The 13,249-nt window shown below is 52.2% G+C and overlaps 1 protein-coding gene across 1 annotated transcript in view; it reads left to right on the top strand.

Moving 5' to 3' along the window:
- MAPKAPK2 (mitogen-activated protein kinase-activated protein kinase 2) overlaps positions 1-2,257 on the top strand; it is a 34,573-nt gene extending 32,316 nt beyond the window's left edge. The window contains exons 10-11 of the mRNA XM_027695037.1: positions 100-180; positions 777-2,257. Of these exons, the coding sequence (XP_027550838.1) occupies positions 100-180; positions 777-920 (225 nt within the window). The 3' untranslated portion in view covers positions 921-2,257. The remainder of the gene's footprint in view (positions 1-99; positions 181-776) is intronic.
- The last annotated feature ends 10,992 nt before the right edge of the window (positions 2,258-13,249 follow it).

Below are 13,249 nucleotides of genomic sequence, written 5' to 3'. Positions count from 1 at the left end.
GGGATGGGATGGGATGGGATGGGATGGGATGGGATGGGATGGGATGGGATGGGACAGGATGGCTGCAGCTCTCAGCTCACACTTCTCCTCTCCCTGCAGCAATCCATGCAGGTGCCCCAGACCCCGCTGCACACCAGCCGGGTGCTGAAAGAGGAGAAGGATCTGTGGGAGGATGTGAAGGTAAAAACTCTCTCCTTTGCTGTCTGCAATGCTCTGCCCCCTGGTGTCCTCTGGGGACTGTCATCTCCTGTCTTCTCACTGCAAAAAAGGCTCATTCACCGGCCTTGGGAGTGCTCAGAAACCGTGTAGATGTGACACTGGGGGGAATGGTTTAATGGTGGGTTAACCATAGAATCATAGAATAGTTTGGGTTGGAAGGAACCTTAAAGATCATCTCATTCCAGCCCCCTGCCATGGGCAGGGACACCTTCCACTAGCCCAGATTGCTCCAAGCCCTGTCCAACCCAGCCCTGGACACTTCCAGGGATGGGGCAGCCACAGCTTCCCTGGGCAACCTGTGCCAGGGCCTCCCCACCCTGACAGGGAAGAATATGTTTGGATGATGATCTTAAAGGGCTTTTCCAACCTTAACAATTCTATGATTCTAATTTGAGCTTGGTGTGAACGTGCTGGCTCCCAGAGAGATCCGTGCTTGGGAGGGAGCTGGAAAGATGATCAGTGGGACACTCAGGCCCTGCTGCAGTTTATTCCCAACTGCTCTGGGGGTCCTGGGGGGAGGCTCTGCTGACAACTCTGCCTGTGCCTCCTGCCCGCAGGAGGAGATGACAAGCGCTCTGGCCACCATGAGAGTGGACTACGAACAAATCAAGATCAAGAAAATCGAAGATTCCTCGAACCCTTTGCTGATGAAGAGGAGGAAGAAAGCCAACCCCACCGAGCCCGCCACGCTCCCCCACTGAGGGTGCCCCGCGCCCGCCGGCCCCCCGAGAAAGCAATAACTATATATTATATATTTTTTAAGGAAAAAAAAAAAAAAAGACGAGACGGACTGTTGTACCGAGCGCATGGAATTCAGACATTTATACCAGACTAGTTATTTTTAGCTACTCACCTGTGTTTCTGACCTTTCTGGAGCAGGTGGTAAGATCCCCATCAGATCCACACCTGCGGCCCCCCCGGGATTTTGTCCTGTAGGTGAAAGCCGCCGATAATTGGATTTTTATTTTTCTTTCGTGAGATGGTTTTGATTTATATTTCTTTTTTTTTTCCTTCCTTCCTTCCAAAGACACGGAAAACTCCTGTGGTGACCTTTTTAGGGTATATAACGTATAAATATTTTTAAAAAAAACCAAACTACTGTAGAGCTGAAAGCCAGGCAGCGTGTTCCCTGTGTGGATGCTGGCTAGAGGTGGGCTCCAGGCTTGGGAGTGGGTTGGGGGGACAGGGAAGGAGAGCTGCCTTCCCCCCGTCCTGCTCTATGTGGCAGGGCTGGCATGGGGGTCCCTGTGGCCACAGTGCTGCTTCACTGGCCAGGAAACTGCTGCTTTTAAAGCACAGTAGCCAAACCCAGCCCCTCACCTGTCCCTGAGCTGGAAGCCTGGCCTCTGCCCCGCCGTCCGTGTGGTCTGTCTGTGCGTGGGGTGTGTGTCGTGTCCGTGGGCCCGGAGCTGCTCGTGGCTCCCCTGCCGTGGCCACCACAGTCTGTGCCTGTGCCTGGAATCCAGTTCTGACCTCAGGGGTGGGCAGGGGGGGTGAGCAGGAGGCCAGTGCCCGCCCCCCCCCATATATCCCCCTGCTCTGCAGGGATCTGGGGAGAAGATGTGTCCCTGCTGCCCCTCCCTGATCCCACAGCCCCCGCCCTGGGGAGATGCTGTCCCGGGGGGTCCCTGGGGACAAACGGGTGGCACGGGGCTGTGTCTTGAGCCAGGACAGCAGCACTGACCCCTCCCTGGCCAGAGCTGGGGGTCCTGCTGCCCCCCCCAGTGTGGCTCCTGCTGGGAGCAGGATGGCTGCTCTGAAGTCTTTAGTCCATGAATTATTATTATTATTATTGTCACGATGTTTCACTTCGTTAAATGTGTTCGAATGGGGGGGGAGGGGAAATGATTTTTTAAGGCAATGTTTAGTTTTTAGGTGATCTTTTAGACACTGTATGGAACTTCAATTTGTTTTAAGAACCGGTTTTTATCCCTTTTTTTTTCCTTTTATTTTTTTTTAATTATTTTTGTCTGTTGGCTTATACTAATCTTCCCAGTCTGCTCTTCAGTCCTTTGGATTAAAGACACTTAAAGCGTCACCCAGTCTCTCCTCCTTGCTTGTGTGGCTGTGAAGAGACCCCCCCAGTGCTCCAGGCTGGGTGGCCTCTCTCCCAGTGTCCTAAAATTGTCGGGTTTTCCACCAGAGAGGCTGAGCTCCCCAGGATGACACAGAATCCCTTTGCCTGGGGACGGTTGCTCGAGATCTCAGGGCTGTGTCTGTCCCGGCTGCTGCAAACAGAGTTTCCTCCCCAGCACGTGTGTGCCCTCCTGGACTGGGGCTCTGGACATGGGATGCGGGATGCGGGATGTGGGATGCGGGATGTGGGATGCGGGATGTGGGATGCGGGATGTGGGATGTGGGATGAGGGATGCGGGATGAGGGATGCGGGTGCTGCCCCCGGGTGCCGGCAGGGGACACTGCGCATCCGGTGTCGTGGGTGCCGGGGCACACGTGGCCCCGGGGACTGCGGCTGCCACCAGCTGTGCCTGGTCCCTGCTGTCACCTCTGTGCTGGGATTTGGGGCTGCTGGGAGCTGGAGGAAGTGGTCTCCTCGTCCTCCTCCTGCTCGTGTTGGGGGAAGAAGCAGGATGGTCCTGCCACAGCTCTCATGGTTCTCCTGCGCATCCCTGCTCTGTTACCAAGAGCATGGACAAAGGGGAATGGCTTCAAACTGACAGAGAGCAGGTTTAGATTGGATATTGGGAAGAAAGTCTTCCCTGTGAGGGTGGGGAGGCCCTGGCACAGGTTGCCCAGAGAAGCTGTGGCTGCTCCATCCCTGGAAGTGTCCAAGGCCAGGTTGGACAGAGCTTGGAACAACCTGGGCTAGTGGAAGGTGTCCCTGCCCATGGCAGGGGGGTGGAACAAGATGAGCTTTAAGGTCCCTTTGAACCCAAACCCTTCTGTGACTCTTTAAGCAGCTGAGGGGCTGCCGGGGTGGGCAGGTACAGCAATGGGGGCCAAATCCCACAGAGGTTCTGCAAGAAGGGAGCTGGAGCTTCAGAGTCCTCCTCCGGTCTTCGCTTGCGGAAGCCGAGCCGGGAGGAGCAGCGTCTTCAGCTGCTGAGTTCCAAAACAGTGAGCTCACAGCCCGGCAGTGCCTCACGCCTGCGTGCACAGGGAGGAAACGTGGACGGCACCAACACACCCAGAGCTCAGAGGTGTGAAGCACAGGCAGGATTTTCCATCCCGCAGCGGCCGCAGGGTCTCGCGGGCTTGCGCAGCTTCAACGTTTTGGAAAAAAACAATAGGTTTCCTAAACAAACGTAATCCTGGCAATGAACCCAGCCCTGAGGTCGTCTCGGGGGGCTGAGGTTCAGGTTTCCTTTATTACTGAGATCCTGTTCTGGAAATTACGGGGCTCACTGACACAAATCTTGACTCCGGTGGGGAGGTTTGTGGCTTGAAATATTTTCTGTCTGTTTTTGGGGAGGAAAGAGCGGTATGGAAAAAGCACCGGTGACCATCCAGCTGTGGGATTGCTCCCAGGGCTGGTTCCCCACTCCATCCCCCCCATTTTGGCATTGGTATTGAAGCCATCAGTGCAGAGCAGGTCTCCCAGGGCAATCCTGCAGCTCCCAGGGCTCTCCTGAACATCCCAACTCCTGGAGAAGGGGTGCCCATGGTGTCACCCCCTCCACCCTCCACTTTTCCTCCCTCCCCAGCAGAAATCTCCCTTCGGAGGGGCCGTGCACTCGCTGCAGCACCCAGACTCTCTCTTTCTGTCACTGCTTTCAGTGCCTGGGTGGATAAACCCCAGGTCTGTTTTCTGTGAAGCTGTTGATACTAAAAGGAATAGCTGGGGCAGTGTGGGCGTCGGGTGAGAACGGGCTTACTCATGCGGGGCAAGATTTTGTTGCTTTAGGTTTGAAAGCAAAATTTTGGGGCAGAAGTGGTCACAAGGCACCGTAAATAAATCGGCTGGAGAACAGTGGAGAGAACTGGGGGAATGCTGGGGGGCTGTGTGCTCCTGGGATCAGGTAAGGATGGAAGAAACAGCAGGAAGGAATCTGGTTTTGGCTGGGGGAGATGAGGTTGATGCTGCACATCACGGCAGGGGGGTTGGAACGAGTTGAGCCTTAAGGTCCCTTCCGACCCAAACCATTTTGGGATTCTGTGGTTCTATCACCCTTGGGAAAAACACTCCAAGGGGAGCCAGGATAGAATATCTTTGATTAAGGTGCTGGCCTGGGACCTGTGGGAGATGATGGCCATGGCTCTTTGCAGGAGTCAGCTGCGGTGGGAGCAGAGCACGGAAACCTGGGGACACACGACCTGCTGACTCCAAAGGAATATGTGAAAGGTTCACTGCAATATTTTTAATTTTTGGTAGTTAGCAGGAAAATAACCCCTCTCTCCTCACCCTTTATTTTTAGCAGCAAGCTTCCTGCTGAGGGGAAAAAAAAAATATATTTTTCTCGCTATTGAGGCGATTTTGATCAAAAGTCTGGCCCTGCTCCAGGTTGATCATCGGTGTTTGCTGCTGCCGGAGAGATGAATCACGAAGGGCTCTGTTCTTAGTCTGTCAACACAAGAAAAGAGCTGCTGCTCTTGCAAGGATGGAGGTGAAGCCTGGATGACCAACAGCCTGTCCTCTCCCCTTCCTCCAGAGGTGGTTTGCTGTGCTCCCATGGTGTTGGTCAACTCTGGACAACCCCAGGAGGACAAAACGTTCTGTGGCCTGTGTGGATGTGCAGGACAGGAAGGCACATTGTGCAATGGCACCAGAGGAGTACTCAGCTGCTTGCTGTTTTCACTTGTGCCCCTTGTTTTCTAATCAAGAGGATTATTTACTATTTATTGAACTAATTTACCCTTGAGGCTACATGTTTTTCTGTGCCTGGGCTCTCAGTACTTGCAGACCTGCTCTAAATCTAATGGCAGCCATCTGTTGTCTTCTGTTGGCCAAGGAGGCTTTGACTTGGTTGCCTTTCTGCCCTAGGTTGGTTTGTACCCTGGGTACAGCTGCTGGTGAGATGGACAACTCAAGAAAGTAAAAATTCCTGTGAAAAATCAGATGATGGTTGTATTTTTTTAAGAGTTAGGATCTGGCACATCAGGGGATTGTCAGGATTTCCTGCTGCGAAGCTTGGGATGAGCACAGCTAAATTTCTTAATGCTCAAAAATGCTGGATTTATAAAAGATATGTTGGCATCAGGCTTGCTCAAACCTGGGACTGGAGGGATCCTGCTGAGGGCTGTCTGGAGCTGGCTGGAAAATGACAGGTAGTGATGGGTGCTAATGGAAACCTGGCTGCAAAAGCAAAGGAACAGGATGTGCTTTTTGCTAACAGTAACTTTCCCTCCAGAAATTGTCCCATTAGGTTAAAAGAGGCCCACAGGAACCCGGCTCTAGATTTTTGCAGCAGCTTTTCCAACCGGGCAAGGCAAAGCTGTTCCTCAGTGCTCTGCAAAATCAGAGAAGCTCTGGCAGAGTCAGGAGCAGGAGGCAGGTTGTGGAGAGGGTGTGTGAGATGTGCCGGTCACAGCAGTTGGGCTCAGCATTGCAAAAGAGTCAGGAAACGAAGTTTCAGCTCAGGGAAAAGTAAACTTGGTGCTACTGCCAGGAAAGGAACCTTGTAGTCCAGCCCTGGAGCAAAGGAGATGGTTTTGTTGCTTCAGGGTGTGATGAAATGGTGGAGAGACCCTGCCAAGAGACAAAAGGCAGCAGGTCACAAGGCAGAAAATGAGAACTGCCTGGGTTAAACTGCTGGATTGCCATCCCTGTCCATCTGGGGTTATCTCCCTGCATTGTGGGCTGAAATTTCCGTCTCCTCTTCCATCAAAAAGCCCAGGGAAGCACTCTGGTTTAAGCATCTGAAGATCTGGTGTGGATGGGAACAATCTCAATCCCCTTCCTTCCTCTGCATCATCATCTAACAGCCCCAAGAGTGAGTCAGTGCCTCTGTACCACACACTTCCATAAATTAATGGATTGGTGGTTGGGGTGGCACTCAGAAGTGTCACAGGGTTCATGCACCTCTGTGGCCTCACGTTGTCAGGCTGCTGCTTTGTCACCTTTCAGTATTTAGAGGGGCTTTTAAGAAAGATGGGTACAAACTTTTTAAAAGGGCTTGTCGTGAGACAGCAAGGGATACTGGTTTTAAGCTAATATAGGGTAGATTTGGACTAGATATGAGGAAGAAATTTTTTACAGTGGTGAAACACTGGAACAGGTGGCCTGGAGATGTGGTGGCTGCCCCATCCCTGGAAGTGTCCAAGGGCAGGTTGGACGGGGCTCTGAGTGACCTGGTCTAGTGGAAGGTGTCCCTGCCATGGCAGAGGGGTGGAACGAGATGAGCTTTAAGGTCCCTTTGAACCCAAACCAGCCTGTGATTCCATGATCATGAACCTCCCCGGGGCCGAGTTTTGATGCTGGGAGCCGAATCCTCCCCGGAGCCCCAGGATGTGCCGGGAGCCGAATCCTCCCCGGAGCCCCAGGATGTGCCGGGACCCGGCGATTCAGCGCAACGCGGGGAGCGAGAGCGGCGGCTGCTCCTGCCGGGTGCTGCTCCCCCAGCCTGCCCGGGGCTCTGTACCGCTGAGGGAACCGGCCCTGAGTCATTGTGAAACCTTCTGGGGCAGCCGGGGCTCGGCTCCCGGGGGCTCGGCTGCCGGCGGAGCCCGGCGCGGCACGTGGGAAACGGAGCTTCGCCGAAACCGGGCGCCTTGCTGAGAACCCCGTGTCTCCCAAACGTCTCTGCAGCACCACTCAACCCCCCCCTTCGCCGTCTGCGGGGGAATGGTGTGGCTTTCCTGGTCCCATAACCCCTTTTATAATGTTTTTGGTTTTTTTTTTTTCTGCTCTAAACTGTCAGCAGGAATCGTGCAAGGTTTCCACTGGGTTGGGTGTTGGGGCTGAATCCCTTCTGCTCCCATAACCCGGGGGCCCTTCCACCCGCTGTCTTTAACCCAGTGATGTCTTTAACCCAGCCCCAGTCCTGGGGCTGCTTGACACCTCCTTCCCCTCACTGTCCCGGTGCTGCACCTGGAGAGGGAGGTGGGTGACTCCCAAATCTCTGCACTGGAATGCTGGACCCTTCCTGGTGGAGCAGGGTGGGAATGCCTGTGTACAGGGCCTGATCAATGAGCACTGTGCTGCCTTGTTCTTAAGGGCTTCATTTTTTGGGGGATCTATTAACCTACACTTTTCTCCTACTTGTCTTGTGTCTTCCCATGTGGTTGGAGGGCAGAGGAGTTTGTGAGAGGAACCTGCAGAGCTCAGAAAAGGGTCAGGGCAGGCTCTGCTGTGCAGCCTTAGAGGAGAGATGAAAAATTGATGTCAGGGCAGCTGGTGAAATCCTTCCTCCCAAATAATTTGTCCTCAGACTTTAAAGCCTTTAGAAAAATGATGACTGGGCTTTTGCAGGGCACAAAGTGACAGTTGAACAATTGTTTGGCTTCCCAGAGGAGCAAAGGCTGCTCCTGTATAACCTGTAGCTCTGTGGGGTTCCCACCTTGCAGCTCTGGGTTCTGTCCCCAGAGAGGGACACAGGCAAGGCTGATGCTGCCAGCATCTGCCTGCCCTTACAAAGAGAGTGTTTTTGGTTCTTGAAAGCAGGAGCACCCACCATCAGCCTCGTGTGGGAGCCCTGCGGGTGCCCCGTTTGCCACCTGCACCGATGCTGAGGCCAAAAAGGCTCCTGGCAGTGCTGAGAGTGGGGCAGGGCAGCCCCCAACCCCTCCACGTGTGCCAGACCCCATGGGTGCCCCTGAACTCCTCTCACTATGAGACAACTGGAACTGCTGCTGCTCCAGCTTTTGTGTCAGGCTTAGATTTCACTTGCTGAGACACCGAAAGTGGAGCCCCAGGGGGAGGGGTGAGATGTGCTGGTTCCCCGGGCTCAGAGGGTTGCTCAGAGCTGCTGTCCTGCCCTTTGGCTGCACCCTGATGAGCCCAAGGAACGCTGGCCCTGGGAGATGGAGACAAGCCCTTCCCAGAAACCAGGCCCCCAAGCACTGAAGGTGCAGCTGTGGCACTGTGCCCCTGGCTTTAGTAATCCCTCACCCTCCTGCCCCTGGTATTAGTCAGGCACTTGCCACCTGAGATAAGAAAGTGGCTGTGCTGCTTCCCCCCTCTCCCCTAGGTGATGTAAGTGCCCAGCTGGGGCTCACAGCCCTGGTTTTGCTGCTCCACCTGGCCTCTTTCATGCCAAAAGCTCAAATTTTGGTCACGAGCTGCCAAAATCTAGGACGCAGAGAGGCAGGAGCTGCGTGGGGCTGAGTGGTTGCAGCCAGTTGAAGTTAAATGACAAGTGTTAACTGTAACCACAGCAAAATGTGGAAAGTTCAGAAAGCTTTTGCAGTTCAAAAAAAAAAAAAAAACAAACTGAAACAGGGTTTGCTTGTTTTGATTTTGCTCCTTTTGTGCTTAAAGGTCCATCTTATCACCAAAAGACGTGTCCCTCGTCCTCGTGGCACCTTGGGAGGTTGAAGGGTCCTGGAGAAGGTTCTCATCTGCTTTGTGCCAACTGAGAATTTTCTCCTATTCCAAGAGGCCAGTGTGGCTTCATCCCTCAATTCCAGCCCATGAGAGAAGTCTGTCTGTCCTGCTGTGTCCAGGAGACACTTCCACCATGGTGCTCAGCTGGGATCAGCTCGTCTGCCCTCCTCATGTTGGCCAACAGGACATGACAAAGGTTAATTACTTCCCTGACAGCAAGTACATGCTGTCCAGCACTGGGTGCTTATGGTTTTGAGGACAATTTCCAAAGAGAAAAAAGCAAAAGCAGAAGCAGCAGCTCCCCCAGACAGCAGATGCTCTCATGTTGCTGCCCTTGGTATGTTCCTTAATTTAAGTGAAACTTTCTCGTGTCCTGGGAGCAGCTGATGCTCAGGGACTTCTGGAGTCCTCAGGAGTTTTTTCTCTGTGTGTTTGTGCACAAATTACAGCAATTGAACCAAAGCACTTGTGAAACCACCATTTTTTTTCCTGGGAGGCAGAAATGGGATTTTTATGTAGTGTTGGCTGTGTTATGATGTCTGGATTGGTCATGGAGTTCACAGCAGGTTTGTTTCTGGCCTAATGGTGATTCTCTGCTCTTCAAGACCAGGGAACTGCAGGTCTGATAATCCTTCTGTGTATTTAGACCAACTCTATAATTCTTTTCCTCTAGGGTTTACTATTTAAACTTTTTTTTTTTTTTAAACCCAAGAAGTGTTTTAACCACATGCAGCCTGCAGCAGACAGAAAGCTCTGTAGCACCTGGTCGAGATGCAGATTTTGGGCTGGTGGGAGGCTCATCCTCGTGTCAGCACAGCCAAGGTCAGGTGAATGACTCAGGCTCCCAGGCATCGGGGCTGCTGATCAGGCAGTGGGCTGTGCTCTCAGGGGGAAGATACCCAGCAAGGAAACCATTTGCTTCTGTGGGATAACAAAACCAGAAAACCACCTCCTTTGATCTAGGCGATGGTTTTGTGCTGTTACTGTAACACCCAGACCGACACTGAGATTGGCAGGAACTACCTCAGCACTAAGTGATGGGGGATAAGGGACACGCAGCTGCCCCATGCAGCAGCTTTTGGGGCTGCAGGGGAAGCAGAAGGTTGAACACAGGAGGGGATTGCAGGGGAGCACTGTCCTATTTTGGTTTGCAAAAGGACGCTGTCCCTGGTTGTGGTGGGGGCGGCTTGGAATTTGGGTGATCTTTACTGTGATCTTTAAGGTCCCTTCCAAACCACTCAGTGATTCTGTGCCTGGGGTCTCATCCTGCAGCTGGTGGGATCCAGCACAGCAGAGGCAGGGCTGAACCCCTTCCCAGTGCTGCAGCTCTCAGCTCGGCTCATCTCTCCCACTGCTGCTTCAGTCTATGATGGCACCATGCTGCTGCATTCAAAGACTGTTTTTTGTTGGTTCTCCCCCCCCAAAGCTGATATTTTTGGCATGTGTAAATTTATATTGGGACCCAAAGGGTCTGCCCACTCCCTACATAGGTCAGGGTGCAGCCTGGAGAGGCACTGGGTGATGCTGGTGCTGGAATTCTGGCTGGAGGGAGGTGTCAGGACTCACTTGGATGACTTGTGACAGCGCCCTGACTCTCCCAGTTCAGGGAAAAAAACCCCAAAGGGTTTATTTAAGCAGAGTATCCTGGCAGGAACAGGCTGTTGTGGACAGGGCTGGTCCAGCAATGGGAAAATGTTGCTTGAGGACATGGTCAGAAATGAATCACGGGGATTCCTCCTCCATTGGAAATGTCACTCCTCCAGGGGAGATGCTGCCTTTGTTTTCCCAGATGGCTTCTGCTGGGATTTCCTAAATCTTCTCGGACATGATACGTATGTTTAGTCAGAGACAAGATGTGTTTACATGCTTTTGCCCACCAGATCTGTGTCATGACACAAACATCCCTGTGTTTTGGTGACAAATGGCACAGACATCTTTGCATGTGGCTTGCATGGAATCTAGCAGGGAATGTCCCCCGGCTCAGAGCTGTGACCAGGGCTGGGAGCCCTCTCTGTAGTCCTTCCAGCTCCCCAGCTCTGCTTCAGAGGGGCTCAGCTGCCTCTCCCCACCTCCTCTCCCACGCTGGTCCCCCACGAGCAGGCAGCCATCCCACCCGGAATGCTGACTTGCTCCATCTCCTCTTTCTTCTGAATCAAACAACTCCTGTAGCATCAGGTCCCTGGAAACCTTTGTTCTCTGTACAGCACGAGGATTCCATCTGCTTCCTTCCTGTGGTTATTTAACCAGGGTGACTGAGCTTTACTGAGAAACTCTCCACAGCTGAGCTGACGTTGCCCTTTCCAGACCAGGCACCAGTTTCGCTCACGAGGCTCCCTGAGCTCCTGCTTTGAGCTGGTGATGGCTCTGAGAGCTGCTTCCTGCCTCCCCGTGGAAGAAAAGTTATAGAAAAGGGATAAAAAGAGGTGCAGAGGGGCTGGAGGAGCGTGAGGAGCAGACCTGCCTGGAGGGAAGCTTCAAGCAGTGCTCGTAAGTGCAGATTTGGCTGAGAACACAAATCCCCTCCTGGGGCAAAGTCAGTGATTCCACTGACCCACATCAGGCTGGAGTCTGGGCAGAAACAGACTTAGAAATTGTGGTATTAAGTAAAAAAATTTTGCTTTCAGTCCAGTGAAGAAGGAAACTCTACTGTCACAAACACCTGGAGTCTGCTGGACCAGTGAGTAAAGGGCTGAGAGGGGTGAAAATGAAAGAGGCTCGAAAGTGAAACAGGAATGTGACCCGGTGGGTACCTGCCAGCAGCCACCAGGGCTGAGCTGCAGGTTGGAGATGGTTATACTGCTTGAATTCTGGGTTTATTAACAACTGTGAATCCCCACGTGCATGCCCACCTGGGTTTTGTTCAGGAAGTCCATCCGGATCCACCTGTACAGACACATAACCTCCAGCCTGGGAAAAACAAGCAGTTCTGTCGTTGATTTATGTTAGTCTGGTTTTTAGCTGGTATCTACTATCTGATCTAGGATCAAGGCCTCATCCTGACTGAGAACAGAGGTGAACCTGAAAACATCCCAGCAGGTAAACAGAGGCAGCAGTGCTCTCTCCTGTAAACCAGGGGAAGGGATGTGAAAACCCTGGTGATTATTTGGGCACATACCCAGTTATTTAACTGTAAATGCCGCTCTAAAAAGGGCAGTGCCTGAAACAGTTGCTAATTAGAGGCTGAAGAGGCTGGATCGACCCATGGAGTACCTTGGGGCTGGTGCTTCTGTGCTGTAGGAGATCCCTGCCAGGTATTTTGTCAGAAATTTGCTTTTAAATGTGAGGACCTCGGGTCTTCTCACTTCCCTGGCCATTAACACATTCAACTCCTCCTGGGTGGTCCTTCCCACCTGGATCTGTGCCCGCTGGGCTCTTTCCCAGCACGGTGACACCGGGCACAGGATCTGTGCTCTGCTGCTGATTTACAGCCCTGTTAACAGCTTGCAAGAACACAGCAGAGGCTTGGTTCATTAGGAGGTCTTTATTAGCAAAAATAAAAGATTTCTTTTCATACAGATAAATAGGCAAGAGTTCACACAGTGACAGAAGCCCCCCCACCAGCGTGACACCCCCCAGGAGTGGAGCTGATGTTGCTCTTGGCTCTCCCCACGGCTCCAGGGCTGCCCTTGCTTCTCCTCCAGCGTGGAAGTCAAGGTGTTTGGTGGAAAAAAACAAGCACAGAGTTGGCTCAACGGGAGCTTAACGTGTCCTGGTAAGAAGCTTAATTGCAGTTTGAAGAGTGTTTGGCTCCCACGCTGCCCTTGAGCCCGTGCCCACCCCGCTGCTTTCAGCAGGAGGAGCGGATCCAGGGAGCAGCATTCCAGCCCTAACTCTGGGATAACCAGTTCCCAGGCGGGCAGGCTGCCAGCAGGAATGCCCTTCTGTCACCATCAATGTACACAAATAATAAATCCACTATAAATAGCCTCTCTTCAGCGGGGGACTTACAAAGCAAACGGCAGACTGGCAGTGTTTCATCGTATTGGGGCCCTTTTACTTCTAAATATTAGAAATAAATGCCTCTGGGTTGTGGCATTTCCCTCTCCCCCCCCAGGAGACTGGGCTGAGGAGGAAGGTAAGCCCTAAAATCAGCCACTTTTGGGGGTGCTCTCCCTGCAGCCTCCCCCCTGCAGCACGTGGGGATTAGAAACCAAACCCCAATATTGTCAGTGCTGGAAGCAGCTTCATGGATTTGAATGCAAATTACACAAGCCACCTTAAAATGGTGGTTAATTAAATATCCTCTAACTTATAAAAGAAAATAGACAATAAAACAGTGAGTAAAACCCAATCAAAGACTGGAAAATAGTAAGATTAACTTAATAGTAAGATTAACTTAACTTAACACTCTGAAAGTGCAGAGTGGCCAACCCAGCAGCTCTGGAGGGCAGGTATTTAGCAATATTTAAGCCAAGTTCTATTAGAACCAAACATTTAATTCCTACTACTATTTGTTTTTTTCCTTTAATCTGGACTAATCTACAGGTTGAAGTCTAGAGGTAGATTAACTGAGCTATTGTTGTGTTTATGGGAGTACAGGTCCTCCCCTTCATAAACATAAAAACATCTGATTGCATAAATAAATAGAGA

This window comes from Neopelma chrysocephalum, unplaced genomic scaffold (assembly GCF_003984885.1).
Source record: "Neopelma chrysocephalum unplaced genomic scaffold, ASM398488v2 Primary Assembly neopelma1_100, whole genome shotgun sequence".
Taxonomy (NCBI): Eukaryota; Metazoa; Chordata; class Aves; order Passeriformes; family Pipridae; genus Neopelma; species Neopelma chrysocephalum.
Note: the sequence above shows the minus strand (reverse complement) of the source record. Positions and strands in the feature narration are given on the sequence as shown.